Source organism: Porites lutea, chromosome 3 (genome assembly GCF_958299795.1).
Source record: "Porites lutea chromosome 3, jaPorLute2.1, whole genome shotgun sequence".
In the NCBI taxonomy this organism is placed as follows: domain Eukaryota; kingdom Metazoa; phylum Cnidaria; class Anthozoa; order Scleractinia; family Poritidae; genus Porites; species Porites lutea.
Window position 1 is genome coordinate 5,852,237 of NC_133203.1, and position 21,840 is coordinate 5,874,076.

The 21,840-nt window shown below is 38.8% G+C and overlaps 3 protein-coding genes across 5 annotated transcripts in view; all 3 read right to left on the reverse strand.

Annotated features, from left to right (window-relative positions):
* Positions 1–9,210, reverse strand: part of LOC140930282 (GTP-binding protein 4-like) — a 20,257-nt gene extending 11,047 nt beyond the window's left edge. The window contains exons 1-8 of the mRNA XM_073379960.1: positions 9,100–9,210; positions 8,967–9,025; positions 8,429–8,540; positions 6,597–6,700; positions 6,376–6,459; positions 6,150–6,202; positions 4,720–4,820; positions 4,309–4,401 (exon numbers count right to left, since the gene is read on the reverse strand). Coding sequence (XP_073236061.1) covers positions 4,309–4,401; positions 4,720–4,820; positions 6,150–6,202; positions 6,376–6,459; positions 6,597–6,700; positions 8,429–8,540; positions 8,967–9,025; positions 9,100–9,147 — 654 coding nt within the window. The 5' untranslated portion in view covers positions 9,148–9,210. The remainder of the gene's footprint in view (positions 1–4,308; positions 4,402–4,719; positions 4,821–6,149; positions 6,203–6,375; positions 6,460–6,596; positions 6,701–8,428; positions 8,541–8,966; positions 9,026–9,099) is intronic.
* Positions 1–21,840, reverse strand: part of LOC140930284 (amidase-like) — a 117,834-nt gene that overhangs the window by 14,256 nt on the left and 81,738 nt on the right. The gene's annotated exons all lie outside the window — the stretch shown is intronic.
* LOC140930277 (uncharacterized) lies at positions 11,305–21,126 on the reverse strand. Of its 3 annotated transcripts, none has more exons than XM_073379955.1 (6): positions 20,979–21,126; positions 15,665–15,856; positions 14,218–14,556; positions 13,482–13,676; positions 12,405–12,659; positions 11,305–11,668 (listed from the first exon to the last, which is right to left on the reverse strand). In XM_073379955.1, exons 2-6 carry the CDS (start codon positions 15,852–15,854, stop codon positions 11,640–11,642), a joined length of 1,008 nt encoding a protein of 335 aa, XP_073236056.1. In that variant the 5' UTR covers positions 15,855–15,856; positions 20,979–21,126; the 3' UTR covers positions 11,305–11,639. The 3 variants fall into 3 exon arrangements, with proteins under 3 accessions (XP_073236056.1, XP_073236054.1, XP_073236055.1); XM_073379953.1 differs by lacking the exon at positions 20,979–21,126 and adding an exon at positions 18,300–18,459; XM_073379954.1 differs by lacking the exon at positions 20,979–21,126 and adding an exon at positions 18,311–18,455.

Here is a 21,840-nt window from a genome sequence, read left to right on the forward strand (position 1 = left end):
CCACATATTTTTAGCCACTTTTCAAGGGCCCTTTTTAGTGATTTTTGTTATTCGGTCAAGCACATTTTCTAACATAATTTATATAGTACTATTTATCATTATCATTGATGTAACTAGGATGCATCAGATCACTGACTAACTCATCCTAAATAAACTTTTCACTTTGAACATCTTATGTATGTGAGGCCAGAATTGTTAAAATTAATTTATTAAGGCCAGACAAATGTTGAACAGCAGCAATAAATAATGTTGTAATGTACCTTCACTGTAAATCAGTTTTTTAACTTGTAGATACTCAAAGGGTATCCAAAGAGTTTTTGTGATAGGTTTTGATATGCAAATGTTCACTTGCTAACTTTGTGTTGACAGAGATTGGCTCTACTGTGCCAACCCGAGCTCACTGACCGATATGAAAACAACATAGTTTGTTGTTGCTGAAGGGTGCCTGAGTTGTACATTCACTCTCGCATACTCGAGAGAGAACCCTGGGGACGGGCTTGTCACTTTGACGTTTGCTACGAAAGCATGAACACTCGCTGTTGGTACAGGTTGTCTACTATACACTACAAGTATCTAATCATAAGCAAAGAGGAAGTTTAAATTTCCAGTGACAACAAAGGAAGAACATTGCCAATAAAAATTAATCATGCATTTAGTTGAGCGAGGTTAATCTTTTACATTAATGCGTGGCCTTCCACGTGCCTAAAAGTAATGTATGTATACGTAGATACTGTGAGTATTACGTGACAATGGCAATACACCCTAAGGGACCTTTTTTTATGTGACCCGCACGTTCCAACACTTGTTTACTCACACTTTGCAGTATCTCATAAATCTCTAACAGTTCCCCGTAATCTTTTCTCTTAAAATGAGTCACATACAGCTGTACATGCACTCATAGCCAGTACCCACAGATGAGCTTAAATATATTGATCATTAAATTATCTATAAAGGCGTGGAAATGTACAACCTGTACCTCCTCTCAGTAGTTTTCATTATATAATGAAGCACAAAAGTTGGTTGCTTCCTGAGCAGTTCAGTTCTCTACTAGTAGTAATACATGTAGCCTGCATAGCAGGTAGTTGCCTGGTTGTATTCTTTGTTTGTGGTGGAAATATAGTGGAGCGAAAGCTCTGAGGTCAAAGATGTTGGAGGGGGCAAAAGGATTTTTCTAAACAATTATCCAGAGGTTGCCCATAGTTTTTACTTTTATTTTACTTTTGATTGGACCCGCCTCATATTGTATAACAACAAACATCATTTTTGTACCATCGCAAAGTCAATTCTGACTGTACCAGCCTCACATTGCACAGTATCAACACGAATTTTGTCCAGTACAAAATGCCACTTTTCACTGCTTAAGCCTCACATTGCACAGTTCAAAGAAAATATCACTTTGTACTTTTTTTTTTATCTCTGCATCCTGCATCCCTGATGCATAAAAATCCCCAAAGATGCAAAATAATTTATGGATATGCATCCCATTGATGTAACTAGGATACATCAGATCACTGACTAACTCATCCTAAATAAACTTTTCACTTTGAACATCTTATGTATGTGAGGCCAGAATTGTTAAAATTAATTTATTAAGGCCAGACAAATGTTGAACAGCAGCAATAAATAATGTTGTAATGTACCTTCACTGTAAATCAGTTTTTTAACTTGTAGATACTCAAAGGGTATCCAAAGAGTTTTTGTGATAGGTTTTGATATGCAAATGTTCACTCGCTAACTTCGTGTTGACAGAGATTGGCTCTACTGTGCCAACCCGAGCTCACTGACCGATATGAAAACAACATAGTTTGTTGTTGCTGAAGGGTGCCTGAGTTGTACATTCACTCTCGCATACTCGAGAGAGAACCCTGGGGACAGGCTTGTCACTTTGACGTTTGCTACGAAAGCATGAACACTCGCTGTTGGTACAGGTTGTCTACTATACACTACAAGTATCTTAATCATAAGCAATGAGACAGTTTAAAATAATTTCCAGTAACAACAAAGGAAGAACGTTGCCAATAAATCATGCATTTAGTTGAGCAAGGTTCAACTTTTACATTAATGCATGGCCTTCCATACATTACCTCTTTTTTACTTTACGTGCCTAAAAGTTATGTTTGTACACTTACATACTGTACATGTACGCTTGTGAGTATTATGTGACAGTGGCAATACACCCTAAGGGACCTTTTTTTATGTGACCCGCACATTCCAACACTTGTTTACTCAAACTTTGTAGTATCTCATAAATCTCTAATAGTTCCCAGTAATCTTTTAGCTTTAAATGAATCACTTACAGCTGTACATGCACTCATAGCCAGTAACCTGCAGATGAGCTTATATGTTGATCATGAAAATTTATCAAGGTGTGGAAACGTACAACCTGAACCTCCTATCAGTAGTTTTCATTATAAAATGAAGCACAAACGTGGTTGCTTCCCGAGCAGTTCAGTTCTCTATTGGTAGTAGTACATGTAGCCTGCATAGCAGGTAGTTGTTTGGTTGTACTTTTTGTTTGTGTTGGAAATACAGTGGAGCGAAAGCTCTGAGGTCAAAGATGTGGATGGGGGCAAAAGGATTTTTCTAAAAATTATCCAGAGGTTGCCCATAGTTTTTACTTTTATTTTACTTTTGATTGGACCCGCCTCATATTGTATAACAACAAACATCATTTTTGTACTGTCGCAAAGTCAATTCTGACTGTACCAGCCTCACATTGCACAGTATCAAACATGAATTTTGTCCAGTACAAAATGCCACTTTTCAAGCCTCACATTGCACAGCTCAAAGAAAATATCACTTTGTACTTTTTTTGTTACCTCTGCATCCTGCATCCCTAATGCATAAAAATCCCCAAAGATGCAAAATAATTTATGGCATATGCATCCCGTAGGACTCAAATATTGATTGATTGATTTGGGGTTTCTGTAGAATATCCTGTTTGTGTGATTTCTGTGGCTGTTGTTAAATGACACTTACTTCTTTTAGTCTTTGCTGTGCTTTACAACAGAAGGAGTATATTTTTTATGTCAGTAAACTGTAATACAAAGTTTCGGAGTCTATCTTCAGATTAACGGTATAGTTTAAAAAGACCCCGGCACTCGTTGCTTTATGAATTGGGACTTAATGGTTCTGGACCAGGACTTCTGATTTTTCACAAGATGAATTCCGGGACTCACCATAACTATTTGTAACAAAATTACTGATTATCTAATGTTTGTGTTGGAGTAAGCACAAAAACGTAGAACAATCGCCGTTTAAACTTTGCAACCCAAATGTTTAAGCTTATAAGCTTACATAAAGACAACACACACATAATTTGCAAACATGATGGTGAAGAAGCTAAAAGTTTGGCTGAATAATACGCTTAACAAATGTTTACACTGCACTGCTGTAATAAAAATCTACCGTATTTTTGTAACTGAGTTAGTATTCACTTTCTTTGTTTTTCAGTACCAAAGCCACTTTGAATTTCCAAAGGGTGGTAAGCCAAGTCGCTGTTTAAAAATTCTGGAAATTCCTTAGGGGAGGGGGGTCATCAAAGATTCCCTGGAAGGGAAAATCCTGGGGGGTGGGGGGTGTGTAAATCAAAGAGTCTTCCGTTGGGGAGCATGGATATTTTCTGGAACGACACAATACCAGTAATAACACTGTGCAGAACCAATACCACTTGTAACAATTTTTCTACTATACTCTACCTCATTTAGCATTGTAGCAAATTTATACTTTATTAACTTATTTTGCACTGTGACTGTATCATTTGGTACACTAACAAAATCAATTTTGTACTGTACCAACAACAATAGACTCTCAGCCAGCTATCACTCTTTTTGCTAAAAAAGTGGGTTTCACAAAGCTACAGAAACAACATCATCTTCATACTGAAATGCCAATGTAAACGTGTACTACCATTTCCTATCAATTTTGTACAATACTAGTATTAGTTTGTACTGTACCAATATCAACAGACCATTACAACAACATCAGCTTGCATGTTGAAGCAGTATTATTTTGACAAATGTAAAAGCTGCAATTTTGATACCACACCAGTATCAATTTTGTGTGGTTCCTTGCCAATGCAGCTAATACCAATTAAAAACAATTACTTTCCTTCACTGAATTGGACAAATGACGATAACGACTTCAGAAAGAAAATGTCATTTTCTTTTGGTGTATTATGCTGCATGAATTGTCAGAGCATGAATAGAAGAACACAACACAAAACTACATGTAAAAAAGCTGGGCTGTGGCACATGTAAATGTACACAGTCAACATATACTTGTGTACAGGTAAAACTCTGGTCTGACCTGCCATCTGAGATACTTGTAATCCATGTGGCCGACAAACAGGGACTTGGTTGTAAAGGCGTATGGTTGGACTTCAACATCTGCTCTTGTCACCTTGAGAAAAAAAAAACGTTTGTTACAATGCTGTGGTTATAAACCTTAAAATAATAAATATTACTCTGTTAACTGCCTGAGGATCACCAAGTGATTGGAATTCACAATGCCTGGCTTTTACTTGTAGTACATTTAAGTACAAAAGTAACATTTGTTACACGTGGCCCAGTGCATGAAGTTTTCATTTTACCCTCCAACAATCTAACACCACTTTCCAAAAGTCAGGACTTGCCAGCCAGATCATAAAGGTAATAAACCTTACAGAGTTTCCAGTGTGACCATCTCACACCATTCGTGTGTTGTGAGAGCAATGCATACCTTATTCATAAAACTTGACTTGCCAACATTTGGAAACCCACACACCAGCAGGGTCCTTGTGTTGGGATCGATTGATGGAAGCCTGGCCACATGTTGCCGCACTACAAACATCAGTGAAAAAAGTTACGTCAAAATTCACCTATAGTACATGTATAACAAATGCACACGCGCTGTGTACATATTTGCTGATGGATATCTGTATATTAACCTAGAGCTGTGTGTTTTTGATTCATCATATTCCAGAAATAAGAATGTGCTTAAGTATTGCTGCAAATCCCTTCTATCATGTTTTTTGGACTTCTTGAAAGCTAGATACATGTACAGTGTACATGTTAATATTTTATTTTAACAGATTTCAAGATATTACATACTGAGTAATGCCAAAACAAGTGATTCCAAGAGTTAATTCCATTTATTCTAATATTTGGTAGATGGTCTAACAAACACTCCCTACGTACAAGAGAAACACAATTTGATTGATCTAAATCTAACTTCTCAATGACAGCAAAATGTTAGGTTAGGGGATGGCTACATGAGAAATTTCACTGAATCTTAGAATGGTCTGGCTACTGAAACAAACAGGTTTGTTGTTTCCTTGAGGAGTTAAACAGCCAGATCAGTTAACAAGGCTGTTATTAAGTGCCAGTGGCTGGGGATTTTCCCCAGCTACTATGAAGATGACCTCTGGCTACTTTCATGGGATAGCAGAGGAAAAAGAGAACTAAAGAAATCTGTAGCTGTTTGATTCCCCGCTATTTAACTATTAATGAATGAGGCTGAGTATCTTACGAAGAATTATGGAGATCAAGGAGGGTGTATACGGCCTTGACGGATAACACCCTCCGAGATCTCCATAATTCTCCATATGATACAAAAGCTGAATTCAATAATTGTTTTATTATTCATTCAAAATAATTCCTAGTTTAAAAAACATAGCTAAAACAAGCTTACCTGCATCGATGTTAAGTTTATTTTCAATAGTTTACGTTTAGGTTTGTCCCGCTCCGCAAATATTCTCCAAATAGCAGATGTCGCCCTCTGAGTTGTCTTCTTGCTGTTTTTGCTATGTTTTTAGCCATTATTTCGCCTAGTTCCAGCTGTAGTTCTTACCCTTAAAACGAGTGAAGTGTCCGCCATTTTAGTTTTTACAACAAAACAACTCAGTCTTGTCCCCAGGTCTTCTCGGTTAACGGTGCATTAACCTGTAGAAGGCTGGATTTTTCGACGTCATTTCCTTGTTAAACACAAAGTTCTTCCAAATTTGGTCATCAGTATATAACTGGTTATGGTGAATTATGCATGTGCTTTTAGCCAATCAGAATTGGGAAAATATTTTGAATGAATGAATAATAAATTTTATCCAGCAACTTAAAATCTTATTTTCACTGTACACTAGTGTTACTTTATAAAAGACGTAAAAAGTTTCATACCTTGTTCCAAGTATTGTAAACTCTGGTTTTGTCTCTTCATGATTGTACACATCCTACAATAAAGATTAAAAGAAGACTGTGTTTTAGTGCAATACAATGTATCATACAACAATTATTTGTTGGACACTTACAGTGTACAGATTATGCACAGATTATGTACAGAAGTACAGATTATCATAAGTCCAAATTATCTGGGGAAGGAGGCTAATGTTAGTAGAGTGCTTACCTTCCGAGAGCTGCCCTCTTCAGCTGTTTACATCTGTACAATGAGTCACCATACTTCATTAGCCTCACATAGTCTTTGGCAACACTGTCACAAAAAGAAACAAACATTACATTGCTGTGCAGTGATTATACATTTGTATCTTTTAAGAGATCTCAGAGGTGATACAGTTGCTGTATAAACTCTATTTCTAATAGGTTACTTTATAATATTATTACCCTTACCTGTCAATCAAATGTCTTGCTGTGTTTATTTGACCTAATGCCAGTTTGTAGTGGTCCTTGTCATACAATACATTCATTAGATCAGCATAGAATGGATGGATATCCTGGGAAGAGTAGGGGAGCAACTCACGATTAAAGAAATTACGGGTTATCTTTTTCATGATGTAGTTTTCTGAGAAGTAAATTGTAAAATAAATATATATTAATTTGTATTTTCTTGTTTAGTTTTGCATGTATTTTTACACACATTTTACAAGTATATTTCTTGTGTAATTTGCATGCAATATGACAGATTTACACTCAAGAAACACGCATGTAATGCTGGAATTCCAGTGGCCTGCCCTGTAGCTACAGTGTAATCTTCTCCAGGTGACGATGAAAGAGCTAACTTACTATTCTGTGATCCCTTATCCAAAAACATGAGCAGGATACAGCTGTAAAACTGATTTTTTTCTGAAAGTTACCAAGGGCTGACAAAACAAAAGAGCTTGCTTACAGGGTAACCATACTAGGCCCATTCTTAAATGAGAAGAGATGTCAAATCTGATCTGTTTCCCAGATCATGCAAACTCAGTTTTCACTTGACCTTGATTCTGTGACATCCCTACTATCTGAGGGACTGGCACAGGCTAACCAGCAAGAAGCATTTTTGAACATAGAAGAACAAATATTGATTTTAACATATCAAACATGTTGCTGACACATTGTATCCAGCTCCCAGGGTTCATACAGATTTTTGGATCTATAACAAGACTTTTTCGAGACTTTTTCCAAAACAATAATTTCTTTTTCCAGACTTAAGGTTATCAAATAGGTGATCAACATAGACTTTAAAATGCAGGAACAAAGCTTTTTTTCATGATGTGCTGTAAGTGTATGGACGAGATTGAATAAGATTTGACCAAAACGAAAAATATTTCATTTACATGTTGCCTTAAAAAAACCTTGTCTTTTTACCATTTTTTCAGACTTTGTCTCCATTTTCACGACTTTTTCCAGATCTGGAAAATTGCTGGGCATTTTCAAGACTTTTTCAAGGACTAAGGGCCCCCTAATTGGCTGTATTTTTCACAGCACGGTTCGTACCCTTTTTTGAACAAAAAATTCAAGGACGTTTCAAGGACTTTCAAGGACACATTTCCCATTTTCAAGTACTTCATGCAATACAAAAAGGGCCTTGAGTATATCTCTTGTTTAGATCTTCTACAACAAGAGCAATCTTATTCTGAAGGTCTTTCTGTGTTTGCTCCTTTAAGGTACTAGACAGGGACACCCAACGAGAATATAGTTGAAAACCACTTACACATAGCATTGTTAAACGTATTTTAGTATTTATTCGTAGATATATGGATATTTTTATCCCCTAAAAATTTTTCATCTGTTCGGATAGACTAGCTGAAAGTCTATTGATCCGAAAATTATAGGGATCAAAACTTACCTTTTCAAAAATTTCAGCCAGAAAAAAGGCTCCCAAAAGTTCTAGGTGATCTTTTTAGGGTAAAAATCCGTTACAAATGGGCAATTATACCATTTTTTAGATGTTCGAAAATCCTAGGAGAGGCAGGTAAGCAAGAAATTTTACAACAAATGTTCTGAAAATGTTTCCGAACAGATATTTTCCGAAAATTGACGTTGGGTGCTCCTGACTTTAGAATCCAGGTTGGACAAAGTTAGCACCAAAACTCAAGGTCCTTCCAGCACTGACTGCAATTTTCAAGGATTTTCAAGGCCTTGAATTTTTATTTTAAAATTGAAAGACATTCAAGGACTTTTAAGCTGGTGTGAACCCTGGGAGTAAATGAACAGATACCACAGAACCTAATCTTTATTACCTCTAGCCTTGGAAAATCACTGATAATTTGTGATAGTTTGTCATGGTAATTCTGCTGGGTAAATTTGATCTTTCGCATGTAAAAACCACGAATCCGGCTTATTTTGTAGTGTCTGGAAAACAGAAATGTAGCAGAATTAAAGCACCATGATCTGTAATGTGCTACAATGATAAAATGAGCTTGGCCATGCAACTAACCTTCACTCTACATACTGACTAGAATGTGTAAAACGCTAAACAGAGTCTTTCTTACGGCACAATTAAAATATCATAATACGGACAACAAAAGGGGTAGAGTGAGATGTCCAAGTAAGCCAAGAGCTTCATTCGATTGTATTAGAAAGCACATGAAAACAAACCTAAATTGAATCGTCAGCTGCCTTCTACTGATATTTCACTGAACAGATTAGATTTTTCCTTGGGAATTATCCAGCTGACTATAGCAAAAATCACTTTTCTTTAAAAAACCGAACAAAATGCCTGTAAGCTGATTACTCTAAAACAAACCATTACGCATATATCCATGCACGTCAACCTACCGATGAATAACAGTCGGTGTTTTCCGTTGCGTCCTCGACAGGACGATATCGACAAAGTCCTGAAGCAGGAGAGAAGCATTTATCAGTAAGTTGGAAACTCGAAAAACTTAAAAGATTCTCATTCTGTCCTCACCTTTGCCGAAGGAACGACTGTAATTTTCTTGAAATTATAGTGCGCCATATTGGAATTAGCGACACACGTGAAAGGAAAGAGTTTTCGTCAACGTTGCGCAATGCAGCCGCTGACCAAACTGCTGTGAAAGAATGCAGTAGGTCCGCATTAAGTGCGTAACAAGTGAGTAACCGTAAAAAAATTTAAAAATAAATTAAATTATCAACACATTGTAAAATTGATTGAGACTTTTGTTTATTATAGTGCTTAACTCATACAATCTAAACAGTCAATAGATTTCAAACCAGAACCGAGCGCTTAAGCCACCTCCACATCCCATTCCTGACGTTCTTGTAAGCTGGAAAATGACGGAATTTTATATATACTTTTTTAAATTACAGAATCCTAGAATCCTAATAGCCGATGGATGAGCTTCTGACGACTTACAAAGTTATGATATCTTCTATTAAAGTATCATTTCTAAATAATGAGCGTCTGTGTGGGTATTTCCGATGAAATGGAAGTCGCGACGATCGCCACTGATGAAGCGGCGATCGCCTTGCCATTTCAATTAAGTTTGGCAAAATTAGTTGGGCAATGACGTCCAAGAAACCCGCAAAAAATGTGCTGCACGATCTTGCTTATCTTCTCGTTTTCGTCGTCGTTGTAGTTGGCTTATCCCGCTAGTAGCATTAACACGCAAAACAATATGGGCGACGATTTCGCCTGAAAGACCGACCATTTGATTTAAAAAGAGTGCGATGAATCAAAACAAAACTGAACGCAAGGCTGGCAATACGGCAAAGGGATGATTTATTTGGGGCCAATATTTTATTCATTGGTAACGTAGGATGGTTTGGTGAATAAGGCCCCTGTTTTCTATAGTCCACGTTCCACCAATAAGGGATTCTTGAGATTAGATTGAACATTTGATCGTTGGCACTTTTCCGACATACTCGCATGCTCCTGCCTGACAACCTCGTCCCCAGGGCCCCCGCTGGACGAGTAAGAGAGAACCCTGTGGACAAGGTTGCTCAGGCAGTAATTCGCCACTTCCACATTTCCCATAATGCACCTTATTTGCCCTCAAAATTTTTAGTGCAGGTCTCTCCTAATTGGTCGCAGGAAACAATGACATGTCATTCTTCCCATTGTTTTAGTATTGTTTGCGGTCAGGGAAACGCATCATGGGTCGTTTCTCTTCCGAGCAGCTGCTACATTACCCAAAATTTTGCAATTTTGTATGTCATTTCTCCTGGGTATCAGTCCCAAGAGAAATTGAAAACAATGCTCATGCAAAATTTTGGGGGGCAAATGAGGTGCATTGTGGGAAATGCGGAAGTGGCGTATCGGGCCGATGTGATGTCAAAAGAGGATAACGGGTGGGATACGTTTATGTTGTTGAGTACCTACCAGCTGTTTTACGGGTAAAGATGATTTAATTAGAAGGGGCAAAAACTCCATGTGAGTTAGAGTGAGTTTTTTAAAAAAGTATCATAAACCCCAATCTCAAAATCTTTTTGGACGTGGTTGGAAAATGTGAAAAATGCGGCGTGGAAAGCGAACAGTGCCAACTTCAGGAGAGTACAAAGTAGGATTATGTCATAAGATTACAAGACTCATATTAAACCAACCTCGATTTATTGTAGAAGAGGCACATTTATTAAAAAATGTCACCGTAAGGAATAATCACAATACAGAAGCAACTCCACTAGATTTAACTTAATTTAGTCTTTATATTCTACTTATTATTTAAGCTCGTGTAGCCATTTTAGGGAGAAAGGTTTACTCCTCGATAAAATAAAAGTAACTGTCGCCTCATTTAAAGGTGATGTTACACGGGACGATTCCCAACGACGATTTTTAGAGCAACAAAGCGTTGCAATGTTGGAACAATGTTGTAACCATTCGAAACAATGTCCCAACAATGTTGCAACGCAGTGTTGCGCTAAAAATCGTCGTTGCAAATCGTCTCGTGTAACATAACCTTGAGGGGATCCGCATTCCGGAATCCGGAAAAATTTTGCTTGTAAAATCAAGAATCCGGAATACAGTTCAAGGATTCCAGAATCCCACTAACGATTGGAATCCGGTATCCAAATTCCAATGATGAAGGCTGGATTCCAGTACCTCAAATTCAGAATCTAGAGCGTGGAATCCAGAATCCAAGACTGTCCTAGATTTCCTTACATAGGACGATAACTGACATAGGCCATTTGTTTGACATTTTTATCCCTTTCTATCAACGGCATTTCTATAAAAGCGTCCTTTAGCGCGGCAGCATGGACGATCTGTCACAAAATTTCTTAAAGTTATTTTTCATTGTTAAAATTTTATTGACTCGATATTAGGAAGCTTGGAGAGTAAAGGGATCAACATCGCAGGTCCTCATATTTATTAGGTCCTTTAGATCAATTCAGGTGTCTGGGAAACAGACCACCTACCCCTCCCCTAAGTCAATATTAACACTTATTTCTCACTTAGGGCAAAATGTTAGGTCAGGGGAGGGGTAGGTGGGCAGTTTCCTAAAAACCTAAATTGATCGGTTCTTTTTGTTTCATTCACAGTACGACACAACAGCTTCTTTCACCTGCAAGACAGAAAAAAAAAGTGTGACATATGAAGCAAACATTTCATTTTTCCACTTATCACTACAAACAATAATTTTGACATTGCTGTTACCAGGAGTATACAGCAATCGCGTCAGATGAATCTGTGAATTCGAGATCGACTTGGGGGGAATTTCGTAACTCAGTAGTAGTCCAGGGCCTTGTACAGGTATCTTGAACGGACGTCATGGTTTTGAAAGCCATCAGGTATATTTATTTTTATCATTCAGTGTCCCAAGCTCTTCAATAAAGAGCCTTTGGGTCCAGATGAGTTGTCGTGTAACTAACTAAACAGCAGCTAAATATGTATTGTAACCGAAGTAGTATCAAGTTTTCCCTCGGTAATTGAGCACTGAGTTGGGTAAAATTCCCTTGAGCTCTGCTAAAAGGTCTAAAAGAGGTCTTGGAGTAGAAGTCTTCCCATATAACTATAGTATTTATGATGTTCATGTTTAGAACCTGACTCTGCTGAAAGAAAAGATCTGGAGTGAGAGTAAAAATAGAGAGTGAAAATGAGAGACGCGCAAATGGGCGTGTGATGCCCACGAGCTTCGCGCAAAATTTCAAGCCGGCACTTTGCTCAAGGAAAAACCAAAAAACTTGACCTTCTGTAGTCTAGCTTGACTCTGGCCTAATAGTCCCCACGAGTAGTTTTTTTTTCTTTTATGTCAATAGATGGGCCTGTTGGAAAAAATGCGGTGAGATTTCGTCACTCACCTCCTCCTTGATTTGATGCGGGCTTTACATTTTCGGGAAACTGTCCTCGAACGTTCCCTGGGGGTTGATAACGCGCAACAACGAACTGTGCCCCCGAGGAACTAACAGCCTTCCCAGCACCCATTTCCTTTGAACTCTGCCATACGATCTGTGTAAAGTGTCCTGTGCTGGTAGAGAACCCGGGGTTTCCGTATCGGTACTTGTCGTGTTCTTCGTACCACATGTCTGTCACTTTTCTCCCTGTAAGTGAACCTCCTGTGTATAGAAACCACGTGTAATTGTGGTATTATGAAAAGCACAATAAGTAAATAAATAGTTAAAAGCCCTCTTACGCGACGATACGAAGGTAAAAAATATCTTATAACACTGACAAGATGGTCGCGGGTATTTAACAAGAACTGTTCTAGAGACGTAACATTAACTGCATGAGTGTTGCTTTTGTTTGGGCCGAAAGAATATTAACGTGATCATGAAGTGGCGGTATAAACTTAGTGGGTGTAAGGCGTGGTTCACTAAATGTCATACGGCCCCATAGGAAAGGCTTCTCTGTATACAATGAATGGTCGAGCTATGAGTGTAGAGGCCATGAAGCTATATACTGAAGACATATGAGAAATGTTGCGGAGGACAATCTTTCAGCCAAAACGACGTAGCCCAAAGTCGACGTAATTTAACTTCGGTCAGTAACGTCTGCGAAGCAGTGCCGAAATCCTTGTTTGGGCCCACAACGGACTCAATGATTTACCGGAAATGCGTTTCGTATTTCCCTTCAACCTGATTGACCAATCGACAAAGGCCTTTTTAACAGGCCAATCATAGCGCGTTCTTAAATCCTGGAACACAGTTAGGGACTCAGAACAAGGATTTCGGCGCTAGTTGGCAGACGGACTTAACCAGAGTTTAGTTTCGTCTGTGGCGCGGGCTAAAACAACCCGACAAGCTCCTATATGCCGTTGCATCTGTAAACAACCTGTCTACAGTAATCATAACGATTCACACTTCTCACTCTGCGCATAACTTTATCTGGAAGTTTATGCAGTCAAAAGCGGGACAGTTAATAAGGACAGCTTTCCTTACCAGACATATAAGCGATATTTTCTCCATAGTCATTCGAGGAACTTGATTGAATACAGTTCCTACTTGCCAACTCCTCTGCCCATCTTTGAGCTTCGCTTGCCAGTTGCGAGTTCCATTTCAGTGCACTGGCGCCGTGTCGAGAACGAATTTCGTTGTGCGTCGTAAGAATCTCTTTGTTAAATTCCCTGGTACTTTCTGGTTGGTAAAAGAGAAGAAAGAAATGAATGCATGAAATTGGATGGGATCGTCATTCCAACCTCGTCCCAGGGTCTCCCCCGCTCGGCTCCACTGGACTGGCTAAAAAGGCACCCTGGGAACGAGTTGGCATCTAGTGTATTCGATCTTCCTCGACCTAACCTTGTTAGGACCTTAGCTACGATAAATGCTTTGTTGAGGGAAGGGGACGGGAAGCAATGTCACGCGATCCTTGTAGGGGTGTCCTGGAAATTTTAAAATTCTGTGTGTAGGATGTGTCGTTGAAACTCCAACTTCCCTCCTTGCAGAGGTCTCTCATAGCGAAAAGAAAAAAGACATTTTTCTCTTGTTGGCTTGTTCTTAAATTTCACGTGTCTCTTTAGTCCAACCGTTTTTTCCTTCAGTGGGTTGGTGGGTGGGGGAGATGAGGTTGGGGAAAGGTTAGCCCTTTAGTCAATTATGTCACCAGTGTCACTAACTGGAACAGTTTTGTTTTGAAGGGGAACAGGATGAGAATACATATTTTTGATAAGATCCTTACGTGGTTTGTCATTAAGAGGAGTCTTTGTAGTCACGTAAACCTTTCCGCTCGTAGCCTTGCCTCGAGCCGGCTGCTCGGATCGTGTCGACATTTTTGATCCTTTCGGTTTCACATTTTGTGGAAAATGTCCTAGAACATTCCCAGGTGGGTTATAACGAGCGACAACAAATTGCGTCCCATTGGCGTTGCTGGCTTTTGCGACGCCCACTTCTACGGAATCTATCCAAACAACTTGAGTAAAATGACCAGTTCCTGATGAAAATCCTGGACTTCTAAAACTGTAGTCTTTAATCTCCTCGTACCACATGTCCACGGCTCTTTGACCTGACATTTCGTAGCCTACAGTTAAGAAAAAAAAGTGTGTTTGTATAAAACCAAAATTTCACTGTAGATTCTGCTATTAGCACCAAAGTTACTGACTCGTCCCCAGTCGTCGCTCACAACCTCTACCTAGTGGCGCAAGGGGTGTGATGGGAAGGAGGAAAATGAAAGAGAGAGTCTTCCTCTCCTCTCTTTTCCCTCTCTTTTACGCGAAGACGATTTGAGAAGAGCCAGCCAAAGTGATCTCCTCTCACAACGACAGCATTTCGATAGCCCAACCTCGTTCCCAGTCTCTATCATCCTCAGTTTAGCGAAAGGAACTACTTTATATCGGCCATTACATATGTTTCCTTTCCATGAAATAGCAAAATTGAAGAATTACTTCTCTACAACGAGTTAAGGTTAGCTATTCCGCCCGACTTGGTGGCTATATAGAGAGCTTTGATTGTTTTATTTTGTTTGTTTGTTATGTATATCTAGCCGGATTTTTGACAACGTTATCGCCAAATGGACCATTTGCGTCGAACAGTTTTTTTTCGTTTTTACTCCAAAGTAGCTATTATAAAAACTAAGGGTCCACCCATTGTTTTGTTTCTCCTCCTCCTTTCCTTTTCCTTTGTTACTATGATTTTGGAGCTCCGCGGGCTTAAGAAACCTGCCTTTTGACGCTTTTTCACTCAAATGACTGCAAATTTCGTTAGGTTGGTTTTCAAAAAATCGGCTAGATATATATAAAAAAACAAGTGATAATGTTTCTATCTATGCGCGAAGCCTTAGTTTGTTTGTCTGTCGAAACAATACCTTAATTTATCTTATAGCTATGATTAGTAGATTGTTGTTATGAGCTATAGGCGTTTCTGATTGTGAATTTAACAAGATATAGATCAGTCTAGATATCCTCTATCTGAGAGCCTGGAACTACAATTAGACTATAGCTGGAAGTGAGTCCATTTCAGTTCTAAAATGACGTGATGTTACCTAATTGTCTCTAGTAACATAGAGACGATTTGGCCGGAAATTTGGTTAATACCACCTCCGCAGAATGCAAAAAGTCCGCTTCCGGTTGACGGCACCGCTCCCTAATTTTGGCTTAATCAATCATCAGTGACCGGGGATTCCATCTTACCTGAAGCGTATGCTAGGTTCTCGCCCTCGTCTCCAGTATGGTGCTGCAGACGGTTTAACTTTACTAGTTCCCTTGCCCATCTTTCCGCATCAGACGCCAGTTTTGATGACCATTTCAGCGGTGGCGCGCCATGTTGGGCTCGGTAGTCATTGTGCGCCTTTAAACAATCTTTTTGAAACTGGTTTGGCATAGCTAAAATAAATCAAAGGAAACTGGGCAGTTATAAAATGACTGGAATACTAATGGTATAATAACCATCACGCACAACACAAGGGCGCCGCGAATTAAAATGTCCTGAGCTAGAAGTCAGACCGCTTAAGGCATGTCATAAAACTACTGAAGTCTCTTTGAAGGACCCCCAAGAGTCTTTGATATGTTTTATGCGGGTTTTATGCAAACATAACACGCTTTATCTCTTTAGCTTTAAATGTTTAGCAATCATCCTAACAGCACGTCACAACTCATTACAAATCCCCAACGTGTACGCCAAGATTTTCTTGAGCTTTGATAGGAAATAAGATATATATCAAACTGAATCAACCACTTAACTTACACATAACTGTTTGAATCAGTTTAGCTTGCTTGACAGATTTTCCTGTGTCAATATTTTATATTTTAACACAAATTTAACGCAAAATAGCTTTTTTCAACCCTTTGTGTGGTCAGATATAAAATTTTTCATTCTTTTGGACATCATTGGAAATTAAAACCAATACCTGTGGAAAGAACTAATCACAACTCATGACTTGAAAAACAACAAGTTACAAGGAAAAACATACAAGACGGGTGGACAGCTAGGAACCACATGATTTGCACAACAAAGAGGAAATAAACTAGTCGATGCATTCGGGATTTTTCTGCTTTCCTCCTTCATTTTGGTGGTGAAAATTTAGATGGAAGTATTTTATGCAAAAAGGTGAAGAAAGAATTAGAGGGAATCAGGGCAAAAAATGGTAAATACCACATTTGCATCATATCCTTATAATGATCGATTAAGCACCGCGGCGCTCTTTTTCATTTTTCCTGTTGAAGGTGCGGCGCTTCTTTCAACTACGGGTAAAACACTGAGGGGAATATGGCGAGAATTAAGTGAGGTGCGTCCTCAGGTATGCACAATTTAATATACAATTATTTCGAATAAAACACAAGAGGTATCGTGAAAGCAGTTTTTCAGTCTCTTTTCTAGAGTTGATGTTACTCTGTGAAAGTTTCTCTGCGTTAAAACTTTAGAAGACGTCTTAGAACTCACGAGTTGGTCATGGTCTTATTTCTCAAGCAATTTGGTTTTGATATCTGTTTATATCAAGCGCCGAAACAAAGGTGGGGCGTTTATTTGTAAATACCCAAATTAGCACCGCGACGCTTATTAAATTATTTTCGGTGAAGTTGCGGCGCTTATTGGAGAGCTGTGCTTATTCGAGTAGGGGCGCTTAATCGATCTTTTACTATATTTCTCACCTTTAACCCTGATTTCCTCCTATATTTTACACTTTTGCGACACAAGTGGTTCGGTTTTCAGTCGTACAATCTGTTATTTTGAAAGGAGCATGGGACGAAATTTCCAGTATACAAATTTCCTGTCTCAGGGGAGGAGACTAGGGAATGCACCCTCTTGACACTGGCCTACGTTCACTCCCCTACCCCTTTCCCTAACCTCGCTCTGGGTCCCAGTGTTCTCTCAATCACTTATATTGTTTTGTTTTATTCTTCTGTTCACGTGTTCATCGCCTTGCCGTAAGGACCAGTTTGCCGTTTTATATTAGAGAGATTAACGGTAAACGTCAGATTCAAGTTTAGAATTTCTCAGAATAGAAAATAAGCAGATAAAAAACAGTCCAGAAAGATTCTTAAGGATAAAACTGGTATAAAACTACTTATTTTTGTATAGAAGTAATAAACAGTAAACGGAAAATAAGGGAAAACTTGATCACGTGGTACAAATTCACGTTTGCCGTTTGGCGTAAACGTGAATTTTTTAAAATAGAGAGATTAAAATCTCTCTATTCTCTCTCTTATCCCTGGGAACGAGGTTGCCCTACCTCATCCCATTTCTTCGGCGAAAGTTTTAAAAAAAGCGACTTCCGATCGGACAAACTTTATGCTGACAAATATCCCATGAAAGCCATGTGAGTCAGTCTGTGTGAGTCACGTCTACTCCTTCCATTCTCCTCTCTGATCTCAAAAATAGACAAGTATAACTCAGAAACGAAATCTCGTGACAAAGAAAGGTCTTGGAATAAAGCCAATTTAACCTATCTTTTTCGAAAGAAATCGTAAATAAATAATAGTTATAATAAAAACATGCCGATGGCTGTCAGGGTTGCAATCATCCGCATTTCTTCCCAGAGGTTTTAAACAGTTTAAGAGGTTAAAGTTACGATTAAATATCTCTAAGGGACTACTTTACTGAGCCGCTTGTTCAATATCTACCAGGAGCGTTGTTGTTTTGAAGATATTTCATCTGCGAATATTGATATTCTCACCAATATCGTTAAGATGCATGGCACCCTGGCAGAAAGCTATTGATATCGGGAAGAAAAGTTCGTCAATAAGAATTGTAAGTTTCTTCGCGAGCGAAAGCACGCAGCATTTCTTCCCAAGTCCCTCAAGAGATCACGAAATGGTTAGCTCTTACCTTGGTCTTACCTCTGAAGATTTCAGAAAGTGATATTTAATTCCACGATAGGGTAAACTTGTCAAATGTTAAAGCGCAGTATCCACGCTGCTATCTGTCACAAGTCCTCCAATCTACTAATATATACTATTTCAGTTTTGGCTGGTCAAAGGAAACGGAAGAGCGAAAAAAACACGTCATTTTAAAAGTAACGCAAACCTAACGCGTCATGCACTTCCTGCTCACACTTGCCGTTTTGATTTCTTGTTATGATTTTAAACAAAGAAACAGAATTCTTCATGGAAATCAAATTTCTAATAAAATATTGACATTACCTCTTGTTTATGATAATAAATTCTCAAAAAGTAGAGTCCGCTTTCGGTTTCGGCAGACTTAAGAGTGTTGTAACGGGAAGTGCGCAAGTACAGTAAAACCTAAGAGGATCAATACGTCACCTGTCACGTGAGAGTGATAAGTTGAGGCGCGTGACTTCCACCAGTCAGCAAGAGCGGAGCCTTTTACGGTAGGAAAAAAAGATTGGGATTTGAAATGACCAAGCACCTTGCACCACAATGAAATTGTGCATGTGACCATGGGCACGCCGGTTTGTCTACATGGATTTGACGTTGCTTTTGCTGTTTTTAGTAGTATCGGACTTAGCTTAGCACGTAGTTCTAAACATTGTTTGCTTGTTTGTTTATTTTTCAACAAAGATGACTAAAAATGAGCGAAGTACGTAGTTCTAGTTCCGACCCTTTTAAGGAGTTTCCAGTGGGAGATGACTCGCGTTTGAAAGTACCCATACAAGGATGCTCGTTACGGAAACATGGTTCGTCGGAAACTAAGCATTGAACCAGGGGGCGTGAAAATTTGGGCGTGGCTATACTAAAACAGACATCCAATGTAGTGATCCAAATTGCGCGAAAAAAGTTAAAATTGATTGCTGTCTCCAAGGCAATATGACGGTGTTTTCCTTTTTAGATTACCCCGCTAAACGATATTTGTATGGGTAAATCTATTAACCCTTTATCTTTAACAAACTCCTAGTAAGTGAGACCAAAATCTGCAACTTACGCTCCTATAAAGCGAGACAACTCGCATTCCCTTCTCTTTCATGCCATGGGAATCCCCTGATCGCGTGACGCAACCTCCTTCTTACAGCGTTGCGTGACGACACGAATAACAACTATCCTGTGCTTTCACAGTTGCCATTGGAACCCACCAACCTGGAATGGAGCCTCCAAATCTACTAGTCTATTTTTAGGTTTCTTTTCCCGCAAATTTTTACTTTGTTCTCCAATACTGGAACTCGCTCGTCTTTTGTTTGATTCTGATAACTCTCCAAGCTACAATAGTTGAGCAACTATTCCATAACCGGGTCAAACTACCCTTCATTCGAGACCGTGTGCCATCCGTCATCATTTGCTTAAAATCATACTCTACTCTGATTGGCTGAGAGCTTTTTTGGCGCAAAAAATTCATCTATACTGAGTCGCTTTATACCATCTATTTTTAATTTAAACAAAAGAGTGGTTCTCTTGAACGTCATGTTCTTAATATAAAGAACTTTATTCTTCTCTATTGCGCATGGTGAAGGGGAATTGACTAACTACTACTGGGTCTACGTACGTTCGGGATCGGGATTAGCAGCCGATGAAATTAAAAGCATCGGGATTGCGAGATTGAGGGTACGGTTTGTCGGGATCAGTGGCGGATCCAGGGGAGCCCGGGCCCCCCTTATTTTTAAACCAAACTGAGAACTGAGGGGTCGGAAAAAATTGGATGAAGCCCCACCACCCCACCACCCTATCTCAAGGTCTGGATCCGGCTCTGGGAATGACGGGTATTGAACTTCCTATTGGTCCGGCTCCCTTGACAACGGAAGTTTCTAATGTAGTTATTGTTTCCCTTATGTCAGTTTTGACGAAATAAACTCATTTACAAGTCAAAGACCAGAGGTGGTGTTATTATGACTTCATCTCTCTGTTATATTAATTATTTCGATTGTAACTTTAAATCCAGTCCTAGAGCATTTCTTTAGTTGCTTTTTAAATAATATTGGCGATAAGTTTTACTACTTCTCATGGGGTCATAGATCCAAATTTAAAGTAGCTATAGCTCATTAAAGAGATAACTAATCTGCACTAATTACCTCAATGCAAAGAATTTTAAAAGGTCATTCGATAATTGCGCACACTAATTTAAACCGTACTTCAATATTTTGTTTGAGGTGTGTTCTCATTCTTACCAAACCTACAGGACAAAAATATCTTAAAATATTTTAGGAAAAGCGATACAAACACAACAAATAACTGTCACTTCATTGGTTATGAAAGGAAATATACAAGGCTGTTTCATTAAAATATCTTTGAATGCCTGAGAGAACAAACTAATGTAATATAATAGGCGTTTTAAGTGCTATATATTAAAATCGCTTTCAAAGAAAACAAAGAACTTTAATGCCCAAATAAATGTAACTCCACTTGCCAGATTTATAGTTTTCAAATTTCAAGTCTCTTAGAAAGGCAAAAGCGACAACTTAAACGGCTTTTGGGAAAAAGGGTTTTTATAGTTATCATCCAGTTGCAATTCACGGTGTATCAAGCGCAATACCGCTAGTATTGTTATAAGTTCCACTGTAACAATTGAGGACGAATTAGTGGCTAGAGAATTCTAATCTCAAAAGAAGCGAGCACTAACCTTAGAGACCTTACATGAAACTCTGTCTGACTTCCTGCTTTCCAAAGTAGACAACGTGTATTCGCTTTTAAATCACTATCCGATGTAGCAATATTCCGAAAGTTTGGTCGGTCACGAGGGATTGCGGATAATTTACAAAAGGAATTCAGTTCTGGTAGATTATAATACATTATTTAACGCAAACAGGTTACACGGAAAATAAAAGGCCAGCCTGCGGATTGGTCAGAGCTAAGAAGACCTGACAAAAACTGTTGAATTTTCATTGAGACTTCATGCAAATATGTCATCGCAGTGTCGTGTTGTTGAACTGAACACGTAGGCGCAAAGTTGCTAATAATGATGAAATTAAGGCACGTCTGACTGAAAAGAAACTTTCTAACACAATGGAACCTCGATAAGCCAGGATAAGCGAGCCCCTCTCGAAGACTGCGGGACAACGAACGTCATTCTTCTCCCCAGTGATAGAAGAATTAACGGAAAAGAATCTCGATACAACGAAACCTCAAAGCGAATATATTTTTCCAGTCTCTTGGCCCTTTGTTATCTCAAGGTTCCATTGCGTAAAAACGGATGCACGGTCAACTCTGTTATTGCGGACACACTCGGGACCCCGGTTTAGTGTCCGTTGATAGCGAGAGTCCGTAATAACGGGATGTGAGAAAAAATTTCTTGACATAAGAGGAATTACTTTTATTTATATTGTACATTGTCTCCAGAACCAATTGCAGGGCAGTTTTCGGATATAAAGAGCGTCACAACGTTATTAACAAACAAAACAATTCGTGACAGAACAGAACTTGCGTTTCCATTCGTTCACCACAACAGTTACTGAAAACTTTCATTAGTACCCCGGCGGTACCAG